At 49.3% G+C, this 22,234-nt stretch overlaps 1 protein-coding gene across 3 annotated transcripts in view; it reads right to left on the bottom strand.

The window, feature by feature from the left end:
- The window catches only part of RBBP8 (RB binding protein 8, endonuclease), a 2,310,314-nt gene that overhangs the window by 76,337 nt on the left and 2,211,743 nt on the right, over positions 1–22,234 (bottom strand). For all 3 annotated transcript variants that reach the window (XM_069620894.1, XM_069620893.1, XM_069620895.1), the window contains exon 18: positions 10,048–10,189. In XM_069620894.1, the coding sequence (XP_069476995.1) occupies positions 10,048–10,189 (142 nt within the window). The remainder of the gene's footprint in view (positions 1–10,047; positions 10,190–22,234) is intronic.

Genomic DNA, 22,234 nt, shown 5'->3' with positions numbered 1-22,234 from the left:
AATTATTTATTTAAAAACACACTTTGTAATATACACTAACACTAATATGACAAGCAAGGTCAAACACAGTCACTATTAATATGGGATACATTACTCACCGTAATCGTATTTCTGATGCTTGTATCTGCTTAGATTCACATGCTATGCATAGGCCGACATCTAGTGGAAGCTGCGGAGTATTACAGTTTGTTTTTCGAAAGTCGAAAATGGGCGTCGACACAGGCGTGCCAGTAATACTATCCCTAGTGTGACGTCCACTGTACCCAAGATCCCTCACGCGTGTAGGATCCTCAGATTGTATTTTTTCTGACATGAGGAAGCATGAGGAGTAGCGTGAGTACAGATAATCCAAGCAGATAGACAGAAAGGTAAGACTACAAGCAATCATGCGCCTTCTCTCGGAGGGGAGGAAGGGTGGGTCGCATGTGAATCTAAGCAGATACAAGCATCAGAAATACGATTACGGTGAGTAATGTATCCCTTCTGAGGCTTGTGGAATCTGCTTAGATCACATGCTGTGCATAGATTAGCGAGCAGTACCAGAAGAAGGAGGTGGGATGTGAGAAGGGTCATGAGCAAACAGGTGTCTTAGAACCGCTTGTCCCACTTGTGTATCTGTCTTGGAATGAGTGTCAATGCAGTAATGCTGAGTAAAAGTGTGAATAGAGCTCCAAGTAGCCGCTTTGCAAATGGTGTCGAGGGGAACATTTGCCATGAAAGCCAGAGTGGCACCAATGCCTCTAGTAGAGTGGGCCCTTGGTGTAAAAGGCAGAGTCTTTTCAGAAAGAGAGTAACACAGCTGTATACAGTTGATAATCCACTTCGAGATAGCGCCCTTAGAGACGCGATCCCGCTCTCTGCCTGTAGCTACGGAGACAAACAGTTGATCTGTTTTCCTTAGCGGTCTGGTTTTATTTACATAGTATAGGACCGCCCTACGCACATCTAGGGTGTGTAGTTTCACCTCAGCCGAGCTTTGCGGGTTTTGGAAGAAAGCCGGAAGCTCGATGGACTGGTTTACATGGAACTTGGATATGAATTTAGGTGAGAACCTAGGGTGTGTGCGTAAAACCAGTTTGTCCTTGTGGATAGTAAAGAAAGGATCCTGCACTGACAGAGCCTGAATTTCACTGACCCTTCTTATGGAGGTAATGGCTACTAAGAAGGCCGTTTTATAAGTCAGGTGTTTGAGACTACTTTTATGCATGGGTTCGAATGGGGGTCCCATGAGCTTAGCTAGCACCACGTTGAGGTCCCATCCTGGCGGTGGGTTCGAAATAGGAGGGTGAAGTCTCTTTACTCCTTCCATGAAGGCTTTAACCACTGGTACTTTCCACCACGAGACCTTGTTATGGGATGTGGTGTAAGCCGAGAGGGCTGCCAGGTGTACTTTCAGCGAGTTGAAAACCAACCCTGCATCCAGCAGGTGGAGCATGTATGTTACAACGTTGGAAGGAGTGCAATCAACCGGGTTGATTTGTTTATTCTGGCACCAGATAACGAATCTTTTCCACTTATCAAAGTAACAGTGCCTTGTATTTGGTTTCCTGGACTCTTTTAGAATGTCCATACACCTCTGTGGTAATTTGAGATGTCCAAACTCTATGACTTCAGGAGCCATGCTGCTAGGTTCATAGAGTTGGGTTTCTGATGCACTGTTTGACCCTGTTGCTGGGACAGTAGGTTGTACCAGGCTGGGAGTCTGATGGGTTCGCACACCGCCATCCTGCGTAGGTGTGGAAACCATGGTTGTCTCGCCCACATGGGAGCAACTAGGATGAGCGTCATCGATTCCTTGTTCATCTTGTACACCACCTTCCTGATGAGAGGAGTTGGTGGAAAAGCGTACGCAAACATCCCTGACCAGTTTATCCACAGGGCATTCCCTTGGGAGTCTGGCTGGGGGAACCTGGATGCAAATCCTGGGCATTGTTTGTTTTCGCTTGTGGCGAATAGGTCTATAGTGGGGAAACCCCACTGAGAGAAGAGATCTTCTACTACGTCTCTGTGAAGGACCCATTCGTGTTCTTTTGGGAGGGAGTCTCTGCTTAGAGTATCCGCTAGGGAATTGAGCTCCCCTGGAACATGTTGCGATGACAGGAAGATGTTCCGTCTGAGTGCCCATATCCATATTTTCTGGGCAAGCTTGGACAGATTTGGCGAACGAGTCCCCCCTTGCTTGTTCAGATAGAACATGGCTGTCGTGCTGTCCGTCCTGACCTGCACCGACAAGTTCAGTAGATGGGGCTCGAACGCCTTTAGCGCTCGGAATACTGCCAGAAGCTCTAGCAGATTGATGTGGTTCTTGGCTACTGAGTGAGACCAGAGACCCTGAGCTGTGTGGTGGAGATGGTGAGCTCCCCACCCAGTCAGGCATGCATCTGTAGTCACCACGGCTTGTACTTCGGGATCGTAAAAGGGTTTCCCCTTTGCGAGATTCTCTCTTGTCCACCAGTGTAGGCTCTGTACGAGTGTTGGCGAAACGACCACTAGATCGTCCCAATGACCACTTGCCTGAGACCACTGTTTCGCCAACCATTCCTGCATGGGACGCATGCGCAGACGCGCGTGGGGGACCAGGTAAATGCATGACGCCATCATGCCCAGTAACCGCATAGCTTTGCGTACTGTTATCTGTTGACCTGACTGATAATGCGGAATTTGCAGAAGTATATTCCGAATTCTCTCTTCCGAAGGGAAGGTCAATCCTTTCTGAGTATCTAGGATAGCTCCTAGAAACTGTTTTGAGGTGCTTGGCACCAGACTTGACTTTTTCTCGTTGATGGAGAAGCCTAATTCGTGGAGGAGGTCGATAGTCCTCTGAATGTTTGACCTGCAAATTCCTGGGGTTTCCCCCGTTATGAGCCAGTCGTCCAGATAAGGGTACACCTGGATTGCTTCCCTGCGTAGGTGTGCAGCCGCCACCGCCAGTACCTTGGTGAATACCCTTGGTGCTGAAGCTATCCCGAAGGGCAGTACCTTGAATTGGTAGTGGCGACTGTCTACCTTGAAGCGCAAGTACTTTCTGTGCGCTGGGAGCATGGAAATATGAAAATAAGCATCTTTCATATCCAAGGTTGCCATGTAATCCCCCTTTTTTAGGAGGGGGATTACCTCTTGTAGCGTGGTCATACGGAATTTTTGGGGCTTGACATACTTGTTGGCAGGCCGTAAGTCCAATACTGGGCGCATTGTCAAATCTTTCTTTGGCACAAGGAAGTAAGTTGAATAGATACCCTTGTTTACCTGGTGTCCTGGGACGAGTTCTATCGCGTCCTTTTCTAGCAGAATGGCGATCTCCTCGAGGAGGATCCTTTGATGCTCTAGGGAGTGCACTCTTTGTCGTGGAGGATGGTTCCGGGGACGCTGCAGTAGTTCTATACAATATCCTGCGGATACTGTTGACAGCACCCATCTGTCTGAGGTGATCCCTTCCTAAGCCTGGGTGAAGGTGGAAATGCGTCCACCTACTGGGGTTGCGTGGCAAGGGACCCTGAACTGAGCGTCACTGTTTTGGTGGAGGCGTGCCACCTCCCTTGTTGGGGCTGCCTCTGCCTCTTCCACGACCTCTCTTGTTACCCCTGCCGTAACTCTGGGTAGACTGCTGGTTGTTATTCCATTGTGTACCCTGTCCCTGGGCATAGTTGCCTCTTTGTGAATTTTGGCCGCGTGGGCGACGAAAATTACTGTTCCCCCTCTGGTTAGGGGGTTTGTTGGTAAGCTGGCCAAGGGATTCGAGAGTCTCATATTCATCTTTGGCATTTTTAAGTGCGTCTTCGACCGCTTTCCCAAACAATAGGTCGGGTTCCACTGGCTTGTCTATTAAAGAAGCCTGGGTTTCTGTCTTGAATCCCGACTGCCGTAACCACGCATGTCTTTTGATAACAGTACCTTCTGCTATCAATCTCCCTGCGTTGTCAGCGGCGTCGAAAGTTGCTTTTAAAATGCAACCAGACACGGCTCTCCCCTCTGCCGAGATCCGAGCCAGCTGGCCCTTTAACGGTTCTGGAGCAGAGGCAATGAGCGCCGCGACTTCTTCCCATTGATGGCAATTGTAACTAGCCAACAGGGTGGTGGAATTCGCAATCCTTGCCTGGTAGGCGGACGTTGAGGCTACCTTCCTGCCAAACCCGTAAAGTTTTTTGCTCTCCTTGTCGGGAGGAGCTTCTGATGAAGATAAGGGCGTGCCAGCCCTTTTTCTAGTGTTGGTAACCACTAGGGAATCTGGTTTAAGATGTCCCCTTATATACAGAGGGTCAGACTGGGCTGCCCGGAAAATCTTTTCAATTCTGGGGTTGACAGCTCTGGTGAGGTTCGGATTCACCAGGGAAGGATCTATTCTTCGTTGGATGGATTTGAGGATAGGGATGGTCTGAGCGACCGGTCTTCTCTCTCCTACAAACTCCTCCGCGAAGTCCCTTTCCTCCTGTACACCGTGGGTGTCGATGTGGAAGTGTTCCGCTGCTCGAGCGAGAACCTCGTTAAGGAGGGGCTGGTTATCAACTGGAGAGTCAGTAACTGGGGCTTCGCTTTGTACTGGGGAATCTACTCTGTAAATTTCCTGCTCATCTTCTCCCTCCTCCAGGTCCTCATCCTCTGCATAGTAATCTGTCCCGGTTTGTTCTTCCATAATTTCAAACTCCTGGTCCTCTTCAGGGAAAACTTGTCCCTGGTAACTGGGGAGTGGAGTAGAATATGGAGTGGAGTAAGGCTGAACCTCGAAGGGTTCAGGTCTTTCGAACCGGGGCTTTTTACTTAGCGGGATAGGATCGGAGGAGCCTGAGGGTGTGGCCCCTTGAGGGTTATATGAAAGAAAGTGTTCTGGGTTCTTATCATAAAAATCAGCCAAGGAAGACATCCTAGACATAACCCTGTCTATGTCTTCACTGGACCATTCCCTGGAACAGGGTATTACTTTAGCAGGTGGTGATTTATGGGACTTTTCAAGGGTAGACTTGTGTTTGCTTGTCTGCCTAGGGTGAGAGGATGGCTTTACAGGGGTGGAAGGCTGTGCTTTCCGCTGTTTCCCCCCCTCCCCGTGCGTGGAAAGATGTTTTCCCTGTCCCTTGGAGGCCCCAGAGACTTTCGACGCCTGGCGCCGAGGGTCTGGAGAGGTATCTGTGTGCTTTGGGCGTGGGGCCTCACTGGTGTTAACCGCGGTCTCGGTATCTTGGAGCGCGGCCTGGGGGTGGAAGTCGTCTTCGTCTCCCGACGATCGAACTTCCGTTAATGTGTGTAGTGAGGCACTCTTGGCAAGAGTGGATGATTGCCTTGCGTCGTGAGGCGATCTCGATCGAGAGCGCCCAGAGGACACCGAGTCGGACCGTTCTTTTTGTGCCTCTTTCCGGGAAGTCGACGTCGTCGAGGTCCGGTTGGTCTTAGTGTGTTTAGTGTGTGTTAGGTGTGTAGCGCTTGCGTCGCCGGGGGTCTTCCCCATAGCCGCCCTGCCGGACGACCTTCCGAGGTCGGGGACCTGGGCTCGTCGGCTGTCTTTCGACGCCATAATGCCCTCGCCGTCCGAAAGTACGGCGTCGCTGCCATCGCTGAAGGCGCCCTCCGCTGCCATGGCCTCCTGCCTGGCGTGGTGGGCCCAACGCTTTGTCGAACGGTCCTTAAGTGTCTTAGGTTAAAACCTACTACACGCTCTGCAGTTCGCTTCGGGGTGATCCCTCGGCAAGCAGAGATTGCACGTGGCGTGCCTGTCGACCCAAGGGTATTTGCGATTGCACTTGGGGCAGAATTGAAAAGGGGTACCCTCCATACGCACCTTAAGGCAGCGGGCTGCTAAGTGTAGGAATATATAAAATGTAACTATATATCAAGAGTGAAGAGTATGTACCACCCCCCACTCTCCCTACTTGTAAGGGCCGAGGCCAGCGGCCTACTAGGCCCGGGCCGAGGCCAGCGGCCTTCCGAGGCCCAGATCCGTCGTGCAGCAGTCGACGGTCGATGACTTCTCCAGCCGTCGTCGAGGTTGAGGGTCGACGTTGGGGTGGGGAAGGGAATGAATAAGAATTATAATTATAATAACAGCAAAAATATGGCTAAGGCCAGGGAACTCCGCAAGATGCTTCCGACCAGTATGGCGGAAAAAAACAATCTGAGGATCCTACACGCGTGAGGGATCTTGGGTACAGTGGACGTCACACTAGGGATAGTGTTACTGGCACGCCTGTGTCGACGCCCATTTTCGACTTTCGAAAAACAAACTGTAATACTCCGCAGCTTCCACTAGATGTCGGCCTATGCACAGCATGTGATCTAAGCAGATTCCACAAGCCTCAGAAATATATATACATCCCTAATTACTTATTGAACAAGTCTTAGTTAAAACACCATTTATTTTCAGACAGAGGTGAGCGCTTAACCTAAAATGGCACTCCAATAAGTTAGTTAAAAAGGGAGGGAAAAGGCAGAATTAGGAAAATGCACAATACCAACACTTTAAGAGAACCAGAGCATGTCAGAAAAGGCAGTCTACTGAGGAGCAAGAAAGTCATAGGCCAGGCCCACTCTTGGAGAGAGCAAGGCGGAATGTGTCCAAGATCACACAGTTGAATAGTACTTTAAAGAGTCTTTGCAGATAGTTTGAAAAGGGTTGGATCAAGTAAGGAAAAGTTAGTTAGCAGGTCCCAAGTCACCCCAGGATAGAAAGTCAAGGATTTACGGGACACCTTGAACAGTCTGTTGCAAGGGAGACCAGGCGGGACACAGTACCTGAAATGGTGAGAAAGCTCCAGCGGGGGCAGTTGTTCCTGGCAGCGGGTGCAAGTCGGTGCTTCGTGCAGGGAAAGAGAAGATCTCGACGTGGAGGAAAGATGGAGGTCGTTGTACTGCCAGGGAAGAAACCAGCGGCAGAGTTTCCCGGTTAAAAGGTACTACCCTTTTATTTGCGGTAGTGGTGAAGCGTGGCTATCCGGCCGCCGGGGTCCTTGGCACGGGCGATTGGACCACGAGACGATCCAGGAAGGCGAAAAGGAGGGCGAACTGGTTATCCCCACCAGTTCAGGGGAAGAAGACTCTCCGGGATGAAGATCTTCTCTGTCGTTGGGAAGTGGTGAGACGGTTCAGCAGGGCTCCGCCGGTGGTGTCGTCGTTGCAGGTCGGCTCAGCTTTTCCCTCTTCGGATTCTTTGGTCCTGTGGCGACTTCTGAAGTTCCAGTCCCCAAAGCCCTGCTTTTATGCAGAAAACCCCCATTCATCAGTCCTAGCTGTCACTCAAACATGCTAAGTGGTGAGCCGGGCGGCTCACCACTGGGCTAATCACACAAGAGTGCGACTTGAGTTGCCGAGGCAACTCAGCCCAGGGTGCCTAAACCCCCCTCCCACACATCCTGTAGACCCAGACAGAGTGACACCACTTTTGGAGGCTTCTGTGCAGTAGCCCGCCAAAAAGTGGAACAAAGGGCTCGACTTGGGTTGGAGTTACAGAGGCGAACACAAACGCCATTTTAAAACCGAGTCCTGGCAAAATGACCCAACCGGGGAATAAATATTAAATAAATAACCCGGCGGTATCTTTAACATTGCACCAAAAAGGTGGTGCGTTTAAAATGAATGGGAAAATCCCATAGGAAATATTCCGGTGGAATATTTCGCGTGGTTACCACTGCCACCAGCCAGAAACTCGACGATGGGGGACTGCACAGTGCCCCCTCGAAAAACAGACCCAGGGGCAATCTAATTACCCCTACCAGTACTTCCACCATAGGATGGTTTGTACTGGTTCTGTTCACAATTTAAGACTAGTAAAGTCAATGGTGACTTTACATGCCCTGGGAGACAGTAGTCAGTCCCAGGGTATGGAATCTATGTTTGGGGGTCACTATGACACCCCTGTGTTACTGCACTGAGGGTGCTGTGTAACACACTTACCAAAACCACATGAAACTCTATGGAGTAAAAGACCCCATAGCCCATAAAACACATTACAAAGTCAAAGGATATCTCAAATCATGTCTAAGAGTGGGAGAAAAAGAGTCTCACTCTTAGCAGGAGAAAAAAATAAACCCCAAAAATCCAGCAAAGCTGCTGGGGGACTCACTAGGTTTGGGAAATTAGCCTTAACAGAGAATTCTCCCTAACACTCCTCCCATATATCAGGAACCCTTCTTTCTTAGTTTCCTCCGGCACTAACTGAAAAAGGTTTGAGGCCCTGGACATCATGGAATGAAAGGATCCAACTTCATCTGGTGAGAAGGCCCTATGGGGTTTGTCCGTGTGCAGTGTTTCCCAGTCAGCTGGCACACAGTCGTCTTCCTCGTCGGTGCATGTAGCCGTAGTAGCTGTGTCCGTGTGCAGTGCCGGAGCTCCGGGTGGAGTCAGGTTGCGACATCGCGGTGGTGGCAGAGAGGTCAGGTGATGCCGAGGGCCAGCTGCCTCATTAGACTTCCTCTTCCGATGAGGAGGGCTCAACCTTGAAGGCCCCTGAGGGTCCTGTGATGGAGCAGCCCCCAGCGTTGGGGGGCAGCTTCTGCTAGATCTGCGTGACTAGTATGTTTAGAGTCATCCGAATATCTAGCGACAGGTCCCTCGGTTGAGGGGTGTAAGGAAACCAGTGGTGTAGGGTCCCGGCTGACGCGCCGCCTCTTGCGCGCAGGAGACGAAGGCTCACCGCCCTCAAGGTTTCCACCTCCTTTGTGGTATGTTTAGTAGTCATCGGGAAGATCAGCGGAACCAGTGTTGCGGAGCTTGGCCTTCTCATGGACCCCCCCGGGTGGGGCATCCTCAAAGGATCTCGACCTCCTCTTGGAGGGAGTTAGCTCCTTGGACCAGCCGGTTCTTGGTGAGGCACGAGTGTGCCCGGAAGCCCAGTCAGAGGCGTTGCTCGATTTGAGCCACGCTGCCAACCTGCTGCAACGATCTTTCTTGGCATTCTTATCTCGCATCCCTCATCATCGTTGTCCGGATACAGGCAATATAGGCATTTATGATGTCGATCTTCTATGAATACGTTCCTTAATCCACACTTCGCGCAGAGTTTGAAGAGGCCCCTGCCTCCTCCTCCTCCTCCTCGGACATGCTCGAAAGGTGCGAAGTAGGCCCAGGGCCGGGCTTTCTCGAAACATTGATGGACGATCCATGGTGAGGATCTTCGCCGGCAGCGGGGGACCTGCTGCCGGTAGCTGTCCTTCGGTTAAAAACGATAAGTCAAAATTAGTTCATTTTCTATGGAAAAAACTCGAAAATGCACAAAAATAGCTCAGAGAGCAATGTGAGGACTTCCAACACTGAAGTGTGCAGTAAAAATCTGAAGATGGCCACCAGGGGTGGAGCTTAGTGAGAGAACTGTCATTGGATGGGGGCAGTATGTCCCAGAGGACAGTGATTGGTTTCGAGGAGAAATACAGTTTTCAAGCTAAAAGTGTAACTGTTTTTTCTTTTACAAATGATTCCCAGCCTGACGACGGGGAACATTCATGAGCATGTGCATCCATGCCAGTCACCATAATGGAGAAAAAAGCATCTTTTGTAAAACCTTTGCAAACTTGTCCGCCTCACAATTCTGACCCCTTGCAGCAATCCATGCTCATTAGGCAGAAACACATCACTGGTTTTGTTTGTCAGATGAAGCCCCAAAGGGGGAAAGAAGGCCTTGGTGATCATCTGCTGCTTTTTGTGACTGAAGTGATGTAAATGTGTAAAAAGGTGTACCTTGATCCTCCCAGATTCTAAAGCATGAATTTAGGCAGGATCCTTCTTTCTTCAAGCCCATACAAGGTCCTAGAGATTTCCTTTTGTAGAGAGATAAGTTAATTGTATCCTTCCCTGGTGCTGGGTAGAATCTGATAAAATGAAGTGATTTTGACGATCCCATTCTCAACTAGTTTTCAACTGCCAACCCCCTTTATCAAGGAAGCATCTCTTGCATAATCAATGGGCCAGTAAACACTGAAATTCACATGCTTTTGTAATAGACAACGGCTTATGATTTTGCTGAAATATCTCTGTTTTGAAGGAAAAACATTGCTAATTAATGCAACACTTTCTCCTACTCAATCTGTGAATCGATTAAACAATTAAGAAAGCAATATGCAGTGGCCTTACCTCTTTCTAAGCAAGTCTGAGTGGTGGGAAAGCCGACTTCCCAAAAGTTTTCTGGCGTGCTAGGAGGAATATAGCGGAATCTGTGTCGCGAGCAGGAAGCCAGCTTCTGTGCTCGTTCTTCATCTGGAAGATCTGCATAATACTAATTATACAAATGAATTTTAATTTTGCTGTTTCATACAACACTATTCACATCAATCAATGGACACATCATTTTTGTTTCATTCCAATAAATCAAAGATTGGTGACACTGTACATTAATCTCTAACAGTATTAACTCCATAACACAATTGCTTAAAGGAACAGAAGAACAAGTTACTTACCCATGGTAAAGTTCTTTCGACTCAATGTTCCTCCCACGTATACCTTATCTTTGATATTTCCTAATATCCAGCTTGCTGCTTTGGGAAAATAAAAGTCCAAGTAGAGGGGCGCTGCGCGTCGATGACTGTCGAGTCGATGTTCCTCAGAGGCCTCCATCTTGATGTCAACGTCATCACGGGTATAAGTAGCGCACGCAGCGTCTGTTGCTCAGTTCTGTTTTTTAAGAGCGAAGCACTGTCCAGGATGAGACGGTTACTACCCTTGAGGGAGTGCAGACTGTAACCACAAGGAAAGTTTTACTGCGGGGAAGGATGGGAGGGGCGATAAGGAATATGTTGGAGGAACATCCAGTCAAAAGAACGTTACCATGGGTAAGTAACTTGTTCTTCGAATGGATTGTGTCCTCCAACGTTAACCTTATCTTTGATGGACTCCCAAAGCAGTAATATATATATATGCAGGCGGAGGGAGTAAAATTATTATTATTTTTTTTAAACTTTGTTTATTGTGCTTCACATTACAACAAGAGAGCGAGTAACTTACATGTAGTAGGCAAAGATACAATCAACATACACAGCGTGAAAGTAGTTTGTATAGAAAGGCAGGGGGCCAGCAAGTAGTATGGCAAGCAGAGATCACTTAATGCAGTGTCAAACGAGGCCTACAACTCAAACAGTTACATAAATTGGGGGGGAGAGATCATCAGGGTCATCCTCGGCGTCAGCCGATATAGAGGAGATATAGGAACGAAATGGATTCCAAACATTTCTGGGCCTTGACACTAGTGGTTGCTGGCTCGCCCAGGCCTCCTCTGCATACGAAGCCCAAGTTACAGCTCAAAGATACTGGGCAAGTGTTGGGGCCCCGGGGCAGAGCCAGCAAAACAGGATGCAACGTAAAAGCATACATAGCCCTGCTAGTTTCCTGGAATCAGGACCTGTTCTAGGGAGGTCATGAAAGAGACCTGTCAGTGGGATGGGTCGATAGTACAATCAAGGATTTCAGACATAGTAGTACAAACCTCCTCCCAGAACTGAGAAAGAAGTGGGCAGGACCACATCATATGTATGTACTTTGCATCATCAGAGCCACATCTGGGGCACCGGGGGGGGTGGGGGGGCAGGGGGGCGAGGGGGTGATCATTTGACATGTAATGTAATCTGATCTGGGTATAGTGAAACCTATGGAGTACCTTAAATTTTATCAATTTAAAGCAGGAATTGAATGATATATCATGGGTGCGGGCGCACATATAGGCCCAGCACTTATCAGTCATTTCGATCCCTAGATCCTCGCCTCAGGTAAGTCTAAATTTGTCAAAGGGGGGAATGGACTTGGCTTGTAGCAAGAAATATCACCTTGAAACCTTCCCCTTAGCGGACATAGTGTTCAGGATTTCAGATAGTATAGGATCATCTGGGGGAATTGCGGGAAAATCTGGGTACCTCATCTTAAGGGAGCGGCAGAGTCCTGAATATTGAAGCCAATGGGAGGGTTTCCCACGTATGGATATAGGTAAGTTTGGCCATTCAGGGAAGTTACCCTGCTCAAAGACATCTCGGATTGTCTCGACGCCCATATCGGCCCAGTGTTGCACTGCAGCAGGGAATAACCAGGGGGCCCCAGGGAAGAAGTCCCAAAGAGGAAGGATGCCATGAAAGGGATGTGAAACATTGGCCAGTTTCCACAGCTTATTTAAAGCCAGTGACATGGAGCCTACAAGGTCAAGAGGCTCGATCTTGTTACATTGAGCGGGGAGGATTAAAGAACGAGTATTGCAGCCCTTTACAGCGAGATGTTCGAGCTTAGTGTGTAGTGGAGGGTTCGTAGGTTTAAACCAGTGCGAGGCATATTGTGCCTGTGCAACTATCCAATATTTTTCAAAATTAGGGGCACCAAAGCCGCCCCCAGACATATGGACATTTAGTGTGTCCAATTCTTTTATTAAAAACTTTCTTTTTGCTTTGCATATCACATCACATTCACTTCAACTTCCCTCCAACATTAAGCTACATATACTGTTAAAAAAACATGACTCTCTTCCACTCCCCTCGATCTATACAATATTCATACATATTTGCACATTTACATTGTTTTGGTTAAAATAAGGTTCCGGATTGACAGGTTTCGTGGTGAATTCAGTCGCTTTCTGGGTTCTCTGTATCCGGTGGGGTGTCACATAGTCCAAATATCTTTTGGTCTGCATGGCGTCGGCAGCATTCCTATGCAAGTTTCCTCGCATTCGTTATTATATGTTAGGGCTGTAAGGAACTGTTCTGTGCGTGGGGCATGGCTGCTCTTCCAGCTTTGAAGAATACACTTCTTGGCTACTGCGCATGCGAGATTTAACAGTCTCCTCGTTTTTTCTGGGGTTTTTCCTATGTCGCCGAACAGGTATTTTTGGGGATTGAGCTGTGCTGGGATTTGTGTCATGTCTTCCAAAATATTCGCCACTTCACGTCAGAATCCAGCTATCAGGGGACAGGCCCAGTACATGTGGAATGCATCCGCACGAGGGCTGCTGCATTTCAGGCAATTTCCAGATAAGGAACTATGAAACTTCGCCATTTTGAATGGCGTATAATGGAGCTTGTTCAGCATTTTGAACTGTATTAGTTTTAGGCCCGCATTCAGCGAGACTTTCTTAGAAAGAAGACAGTATCTGGCCCATTTCCCTTATTCTATTGTTGTGTCCATATCCTTTTCCCATGAAGCCTTAATGTTGTTCAACGATTTTGTGTGCGTTTGGACTATATTGTATAGCGTGGATACCCCTGTGCAGGTTTGTGAATACAGCGATTGATAACATGCATGTTCGGGTGGTTCTACTGGGTATGTGGGCCATTGTTTCTTGAATGCCGCTTTCATACAGTGATATTGTAAAGTGACAAGTTGGTTTCTCCCTACTGTGTTCGCAAAATCCTCTGGGGTTACGAATCTACCATTTGGAAACATGGCTTTCATTTTAAATTCATATGCCGGGATCCAAGCCTTCTGTATGCTAATGTCGTATGTTGGCTTAATGCCTGGGAAGTTCCATAGCGGGGCCTGTGAATCGTAGGGTGTGTCTATGTGGGGCATCTTACTGATTGCGGCCCATTCTGCGATTGTACAGGATGCCGGGTCAAATTTGAGATTTCGCGAATATTATGGATCTCAGGTCTGTTGGCCGGACAGAGTGGCGCTCAATGGGAACATGTGGTGCTCTGTCTGTGGGGTCCTGCTAGTACTTAGCATATTGTGCCTGCGCCACCTGATCGTACAGATCAAAGTCGGGCGCGGCAAAGACCCCCATTTCATAGGGTTCCACTAGTTTATCCCATTTCAGCCTGTTGGCTCCACCATTCCATATGAAGGTGGTTGCCATGGAACGTAGGTTTTCAAAGAAAGGTTTGCATGGCCATATTGGAACATTGCTGAAAATATAGAGGAGCTTGGGGAGCACTACCATTTTGAGTACCGCGATTCAGCCAGCGAGTGATATGGGATGTCTAGCCCAAATTTGGAGTTTGGTATGGATCGTCTGTAATAGGGACTCGTAGTTGTCTACATATAGGGACATTTTGTCTCTAGAGACCAGGATTCCTAAGTATCTAATATGGTCAGTGCCCAACCCAGGCCATGTGTATGTGTAGGGCAAATAGTGGCCTGTGTCAGTGGAAACACTTCAGATTTAGTAGTGTTTATTTTGTAGCCTGCATGCGCAGTGAAGTCTCCTATCACTGTCAGTGTGGGGGCTAGGCTCTTTTCTGGTTCTCGTACATACAAAAGTGCATCATCTGCATATAGTGAGATGGATTGGTAAACACCGGCCATTCTTATGCCCCTCAGTTCTTGCTCCAATCTAATTGCAGCCGCCACTGGTTCTATTGTGAGGGCAAAAAGGATGGGAGAGAAGGGACTTCCTTGTCTGGTGCCTCTATGTAAAGTGAAATGGTTGGATAGGGAACGATTCATTAGGACCTTAGCTTTAGGACAGGTATAGAGCAATCTGACACATTGTATAAAGTACGGGCCGAACCCAAACTTGTTAAGTACTTCGAACAGGTATACCCATGAAAACGAGTCGAATGCTTTCTCAGCATCCAGTGATATAGCCACCGCCTGTACTTCTGGGTTAATATGTGCCATAATGCTGAATAGTCTACGCAAGATTAAGGCCGTGGACCTTGTTGGAATTAAACCACACTGGTCGGGGTGTATTAGGGTGGTCATTTTGGGTAATAATCTAGTGACGAGTACTTTTGCGGAGATCTTAGCGTCTGTGTTGATCAAGGAGAGAGGACGATTGGAGGAGCGCTCATGGGCAGGGCGTCTAGGCTTCAGCAAAACCGTTATGACTGCGTCTGTCATTGTATTAGGGTGTGAGCCGGAGCTCAGGTCTTCCTCCCATTCTAGGGTTAGTATTGGGGCGAGTATTGTAGAGTATGCTTTATAAAGTTCAGCGGTCAGGCCGTCTGGGCCTGGGGTTTTGCCAGCTGCCAATGACTTGATCGCTTTAGCAATCTCTTTACTAGTTATTTGCTGCTCGAGGGCCCACTTATCCTCTAACGAGAGCCTATGGAGAGTAATCTTGCTTAGGTATTTCTTTATGTCGTCCTGCGTGCGTCATGGTTTGCGTATAGGTTATTGTAATATTCTGTAAATTCAGCATTCATTTCTTCTTCCCCGTGTACAGCCATTCCATTGTCTGCCAAAATGCTCGTGATTGGGGTATGATTGTATTCATTCCGTAATAAGCGCACCAAATGATGTCCTGCCCTATTGCCCTCCCCGTATTTACACGCCCTGATTGGCGTGGACATGTACTGTTGTTCTTTAGTTGCAAAATCATTACATTTTTGGAGGGGTGCATTGATATCGGCCAGCGTACGCTTGTTATGTGTTGCACTATATTCGGTCTTTTTGCTTTCAAATATGTTTCAGTTTTATTTAATTCAGTTCTGACGGTCTTGAGGAGTCCGGTGGTTTTAGATATTATTCTGCCTCTCACCCATCCCTTGAATGTTTCCCATATGGTGGACCATTTGTCTACTGACCCTTTGTTCAATCAGAAAAATTCCTCCATTTCAATATATAGTGATTCTACCTTATTTGGGTCCCTTAAGATATTTGGGGGCATTCTCCACCGCTGGATAGGTGGTTTAATGTTATGTAACGATACCTCCAGTGTGACCGCAGAGTGATCCGAAAGCATGTGGGGAAGTATGTCGCAACGCTCAACTGAGTTAATCAGGGGGGAGGAAATTAACCAGTAGTCTATTCTGGATTCTGTATCATGTACTGATGAGTAGAACGTGTATTGTCTGTTGGGTGTATCCCTCTCCAGGCGTTGGTCAGGGCCAGTTCCACTAGGGCTTGGTGTATGATGGTGGCTGATCTAGTGAAGTTTCTTTGTTTACTCGAAGACCTGTCTAATGAGACATCAAGGATAGTGTTCTAGTCCCCTCCCTACAACACCCATGCGTCCGCTATCGAACCAATTTCAGCTAGGAGATGGACATAAAACTCGAGGTCGTCCAAGTTTGGGCCATATGTATTGACCAGTATCAATTTTTCGCCTGCTACGGTCCCCCAAACCACAACATATCTACCCTGTGTATCAACTTTGTTTTTTTCATTGGCAAACCCCAACGAGGGGTGTATTAGCGTGAGGACACCTCTTTTCTGGGATGAGTATTCGGTGTAATGTCTATTGTTACGCCACTGTCGCAAAACACTTTCATTAGTTCCTCGCAATGCATGGGTTTCTTGGAGCATGGCAATGTGTGGGCGGTGTCTATTTATATATGCCCCCACTCTGCTGGCTTTCGCCCTATTGTTCAGGCCACGGATATTCCAGGTAAGCATTTTAAGTTTTAACCCTGCAGGTGACTTTGCATTCTGCGCCATTACGGTGGGTTCCAACAAGGCTTGGGGGAGGTGTCATTTCTTAAGAAGGGATCAGCGCGTGATACAGTGATTGCATTTTTCAACATTCAACAAAACAAGTAACCTTCTCCTGGTGCCCAACTGGGGCTTCCAAAGAGAGTAACAGTGTTCTTAAACAACAGCCCCTGCCCTCCCCCACCCACACCATCGGCCCCAACACGATGATGAGCCCTTGTTACAAACTTGTGGTTCTTCCCTAGGGGGACGAGTGCAGCAGCGCAGCCCCTGTGGCCTAGTGCGTCTCATCCGGCCATTTCAACTTATGGGAACTCCTCCCCTTTATGCACCACACTTGCATCATAAACAATGTAAAGGATATCAGGTAGCTGCATTCAGTCATTGGAGTTTCCCGGTTCTTCCACCGGTTGTTGTAGGTTGTCTCGGTCGGGTTTGTTTCTTCCAGGGGGAAGTGGGATTGTTGCTTCCACATAGGCCATTGCCTCAGCAGGGGTTTCAAAGAAGTGTGCTCGTCCACCGTGCTGTATACGAAGCTTTGCAGGGAACAGTAGGGCGTATGGTACTTTCCTCAGCCTGAGTTGGCGTTTGATTGGATCGTAGGATCATCTCTGGGCCTGGACTCCAGCCGAGAAGTCGGGGTAAATGTGGATGTTGTCGTTTCCATGTCTCAGGGTTCCCATTTCTATCCCAGTCTCAGTGCCTTGTCTCTGTCTCTATAATTGAGTAGCTTAGCGATGACCGTTCGAGTGGGGGCGCCCGGTTTGGGGGCCGGAGCCAGCATATGATGCGCCCTTTCGATCAGGAACTGCGGGGAGAAGGAGTCGTTGCCAAACAGGGATTTCAACAGGTTTTCAATGTGTGATTCCATTGGACCCTTGCAGAAGGACTCCGATAGCCCGACAATACATATGTTATTGCGGCGCGATCTCGATTCCAGATCATCACATTTGTTCCGGAGCTTTGACATTTCGCCTTTCAGGAGTGTTATGTCATGGGTGTTCTGGAGGAAAGAGTCTTGGGGTTTTGTGGTCTCGGTTTCTGTTGTGTTCAGCACCGGATCGATTCAGAGCTGGCGTGGCCCGTCAGGCCTCTGTGCCGGGTGCATACGGGGCTGAGCCTGGCGAACGCGGGGCTGGGTGCGTGATGCGCTCGTTGATCTGTGCGGTTCTAGTGGATTGGCAACCCCATTGGTGGCAAAAGATGCTGATGTGAGCTTATAGTCCCAGGGTTTTTTCCGGCCCCCGTTCCCGATGGTTCCGGAACCGGACAGTCCAGGGCTGGTGTGATTTGTTGGGCTACTACGCCGGATGGATGCAGGGTTGGCTCAGATGCTCTTGATATTGGTCTGTGAGGGTTTGGCAGGTTGAGCCCCCCACGGCCACCAAGGATACAGATGCGCGTTTGTGGGCCCCCCCTTAGGACTTCAAAACCGGAATGGCCCAAAGCAGGAGTAGTGCGTTAAGCTACTATGCTGGGTGACTGTGGGACTGGTCTGGGTGTCCAAGGTTTCAGGTGTGTGAGGCGCCTGCTGGTGTGTAAGGGTCTCACGGGCTGACGCTCTCCCACCGACCACAGGAAATGCGAGTGCGGGCCCTCCTTGGGGCTTTTTAATCTAGGTTCCATTGAGCTGAGTTCTGGATCCGCGTGGAGGTGGCGTGGTCTGTCGGGTCGCTGTGTTGGTAGAAGGCCGGGTGTCGTGGGAAGGGGGCCTCTGGTTCTTTTCGTGTGTTTCCCCTTCTTTTATTCTCCCCTTCCCCTGCGGGTTCCGATCGGGTGCCTTTGCTGGGTGGCTGTGTGCAGGGTGGTGCTGCCGGAGCGTGACCGCCTTGGCCCGTGATGCGTGGCAGGCCCTTCCTCGGCATGGCCCGATGTATGGGAAGGGAGCGGGGGCCGTCCCAGTTCGGGCCCCCGGCCCCGTATTCCACGAGGCCGCGACCTGTGCGGCTCACGTGTGCTGCCAAGTGGTGCCAGGGCTCCGGTACAATTCCTTGTGAGATTGAGGGTGGAAGGGGGGAAGGGGAGAGGAGGCGTCCTTACCGGGTGACGCCAGCTGCTCCCCAGGCCTCAGGCTCAACTGCAGCCCGTGTCGCCGGCTCCCGCCAACTGCTGGCCTGACTGGCTCCCGCGGGGTCGGTTTCTGGATCCGCAGGGGCGGCTGCCGTTGGGGTCGCCTCTCCCCCGGCCCGCTCCGCCTCCACCAGTGCCTCCGCCGCGGCCTGTGTTCACATCCAAGCCGCGGGGTCCGAGTTGATGTTTCCGGCACTATGAGACGGTACGCTGTCTCGCCATGTAGCGGCGGGTGGGGAAAAGGATATTTCGGCACCGATTTCTTTTGTTCTTTCTGTCGGAGACTGCAGGGGTACTTATGAAGGCAGCTCCGCTATCGTGGCAGTTCGGGGGATGCAGATTCTTGATGAATATTTTATAAGGATTTATGCCGGAGAGGAGCTCGGCGTTTAGGCGGCCATCTTCGTTGCGCAACAGCGCCCCCTCCCAGGGTGTCCAATTTTAAACGGACCGCACCAGGATGCCACAGAAAAGTGCTTACAGTGCGAGTCAATGATTGAAAGAAGTCGCTGCCAGGCCATAAAGGGACATTAGAGAACTTATAAAGAAGTTGGGGGAGTACAATCATTTTAAGAATGCCGATTTTACCCGCCAGGAAGATTGGTAATTTAGCCCATCCCGTACATTTCCTTGTGAGGGTAGTTAGGTATTTTCCGAAGTTGGCCGTGTATAGATGACTTGACTGGCGAGCAACCACCACCCCGAGGTAGGTGATCTCGGTCTGTGACCACTGCGAAGCCCAGGGGGTCCGGGGGAGGGAGAGTGACTTCAGTAAGCAGAAACAGAATAAATTTAGAGCAGTTCACCTTGAGACTCAAAATCTCACCAAAGTGGATGACATTGTCCAGAAGAGGGGCAAGGTTTTCCGCAGGAGAACGAATGAAGAGGATGAGGTTGTCAGCTTAGAGGGAAACGATCTCAGGGGAGCCGGATAATCTCAAACATCTGTGTGCATGCCTCTGACGTATCCCGTCAGCCAGGGGCTCAATGGCTATAGCAAAAATCAGGGGTGAGAACGGGGAACCCTGCTGCGTACCCCTGGGTATCTGGAAAAGAGCTGAGCATCTGTCCTCCGTGCGGACTCTGGACACGGGCTAAGAGTAAAGCAATTTGACCCAGGATTGAAAGCGGGTTCCGAAGTTGCATTTCTCAAGGACACATCAGAGGTAGCTCCAAGAGATGGAATCAAATGCTTTCTGCATATCGAGAGTGGCTGCCACTGCCTGTATGTTCGGGTAAATCCGGCCAAGAATATTGAATAGGTGTTATACTGAAAAGTAACCCCATAGCCCAATGATACGTATAATATGTTGGCCAGAAGCGAATCGCATCATGTGACAAACATCGCAATCCGAGAAACCTGAATGTAACCAAAGGGAGTCCATTTTGTGTAACGCCGGCCATTTTCTTTTTGTGTAACGCTTTGCAAATGTATTCTATGCTTTAGATCCGCACACGGTGCGAGGCCATGGCTTGAACTCTGAAATGCTAACACAGACAGGAATGCAGGACTGTACAAAAATAAATTATTTTCCCTTTCCAACATCCTTGAAGCCGAGCAGAAGCTGCACCTAATCAGTAGTCCAGGTGCCGGTCTGTCTTGCTAGCACTGTTGTAAAAGGCCATTAAACATGAATTATATGCTGCTAGCGGTGCTCCTTCATGGAGGATGGTATTTTCTGCTTCAGAACTGCCTGAAGCTTAGCTCATGAGCCGTAGCAAACAGATAACGAAGTATGGAATGTTTCTCTGCTTAGAACAAGATATCCTTACCGAGCCAGCGCTCCATGTTCCTCATATTGTCAATCACTGAACCCTAGCCTGCATGACATGTATAAGGGCGGATCAAATAGCTTCTAACGAATGATGATGTATGATGTATATATACTGCTGCTTGAGCGCTGTTCGCTCTCTCGCATCTCACTGGGTCTGGGAACACACATCGTGAGGCGTTGAGAACCAGTCAGCCAACTGAGAAACTGAATAAAACCAGACTTGTTTGGAAAACGAACCTCACATCTGACGTGTCATTATAGTATATGGTTATTGAGCCTTAGTTTCCATATGCGGTCTTTATGGCCTAGCATAGGCGTCGTAAATTAAGGGAGGTAGAGCACCCGGGGATAAACCTGCTTGGTCTGGGTGTATGATGTAAGACATGTACAGAGCCAGTCTCAGAGCCAACACTTTAGCATAGATCTTGACATCACAGTTGATGAGGGAAAGGGGCCAATATGAGCCACATTGAGTGGGGGGTTTGCCTGGTTTAAGTAGTAGAGAGATTATGGCCTCACATAGAGAGGGGGGGGAAGGACGCCTAACTGACAGGGTTCCTCCCACAAAGCAAACGGCTGGGGGACTAAGCGGGCCTTGTATTGTTTATAAAATTCGACCGGGAGACCATTGGATCCCGGGGCTTTCCCAGAGGCCAGGGAGTCCATGGCCTTGGATATTTCTTCAGCTGTAATTGGTTTATCTATGGAGTCCCCCGTCTCGGCGGAAAGGACAGAGAGTGGAAGACTGTCCAAGTATGCCCCAACATCTACCGCAGGGGTATTGTCAGCATTAGAATAGAGGGATTCGTAGAATAAGTGGAATTCTGCATTAATGGCTTGTGATGATCGAGCCAGGTTGCCATCAGTCCTCTTCTAGAGCCGGGATGTGGGATAAGCCGGTCTCGTGGCGGAGAAGCCTAGCCAAGACTCACCCAGGGCGGTCCCCCTCACCATATTTGCGAGCCGAGTGGGGGTTGTCTAGGAACTTCTGTTCCCGTTCCGCATGAGAGCGAAATGTATCCCGTTCTATGCCGATGTCAGAGAGAGCATCAGGAGACTGAAGAGGCGTTCTGGGTCTCAAGGGAGGAGAGTCGGATTCACTCTTTACAATGTCCTTTCGGATTACTCGGAGGATCCCTGAGTCCTTGGAGATTGCTATGCCCCTTATGTAGGCTTTGAACGATCCCCAGAGAGCAGCCTGCGCGTGGACTGAACCGGTGTTCTATGCAAAGAAGTGGTCTATGGCAGTCCCTAGCTCTGTCTTAAAGGCAATGTCTAACAAGGTGTGTGGTTTCAACCTCCATGATCAAACTGCATTGTCATCTGTACCCCAACCGAGGGAGATTGTTATTGGGGAGTGGTCAGTGAATGTTCTGGGAAGAATTGCCATGTGAGTGATGGTTCTGATAAGTGAGTCTGATACAAGCCATCAGTCGATCCGTGAGAATGAGTCAGGTACTGTCATGATGTCTGCCCCCGGAAGACCAGACCAGGCCAGCAGCCCCGGAAGCAGGCATCATGCCACTTGGAGCATGCCCAAAAGCCCCAGTTAGGGGCTGTTTGGGTGCAGTCCTGGCGCCTATGGCGCCAGGCTCATAAAGATAAAGTCAGTCCTGGCGCCATGGGCGCCAGGCTCATTATTGATAACTTACCTGAAGCAGACCATGCTGCATACTCACCTGAGGCAGACCATGCTGCATGAAGACTCAAGCCAAATGAGGCTTAGGAGGGACTATTTTACTGAAGGGACTATTTTGTTACTTGGGTGGGGCTGTGGAAGAATACTTACCTGGATCTTCTTCCAAGGCTATTTAAACCACGCCCGGACAGCCACACGTGCTTCGCGTTATTCTGCTTGCTGCAGCGTAACGCTCACCGTGTTTTCAGCAGCTCCAGTCTTCAGCCACGCCCGCTTCAGTCCTGGGACTCCTGAAACAAGAAGAAAAGAAGGATAAAGGTTAGAACAGGAGTTTTAACTTTAATCCTTACCTGAATCCTTATCCCTTTTGCCACGGAACTGAAAGACAGAAGTCTTTGAAGCATTGCTTCGCATTCCTACGGCGCCGCGCTGAACTCACCTGCTTGGCGGTACTTCAGCATTCCATCACGTTCTCTCCATCTCGCGGCCGCCC

The sequence above is a fragment of the Ambystoma mexicanum genome, chromosome 5q (assembly GCF_040938575.1).
Source record: "Ambystoma mexicanum isolate Mex_15411 chromosome 5q, UKY_AmexF1_1, whole genome shotgun sequence".
In the NCBI taxonomy this organism is placed as follows: Eukaryota; Metazoa; Chordata; class Amphibia; order Caudata; family Ambystomatidae; genus Ambystoma; species Ambystoma mexicanum.
This window is presented reverse-complemented; position numbering and strand designations above follow the sequence as displayed.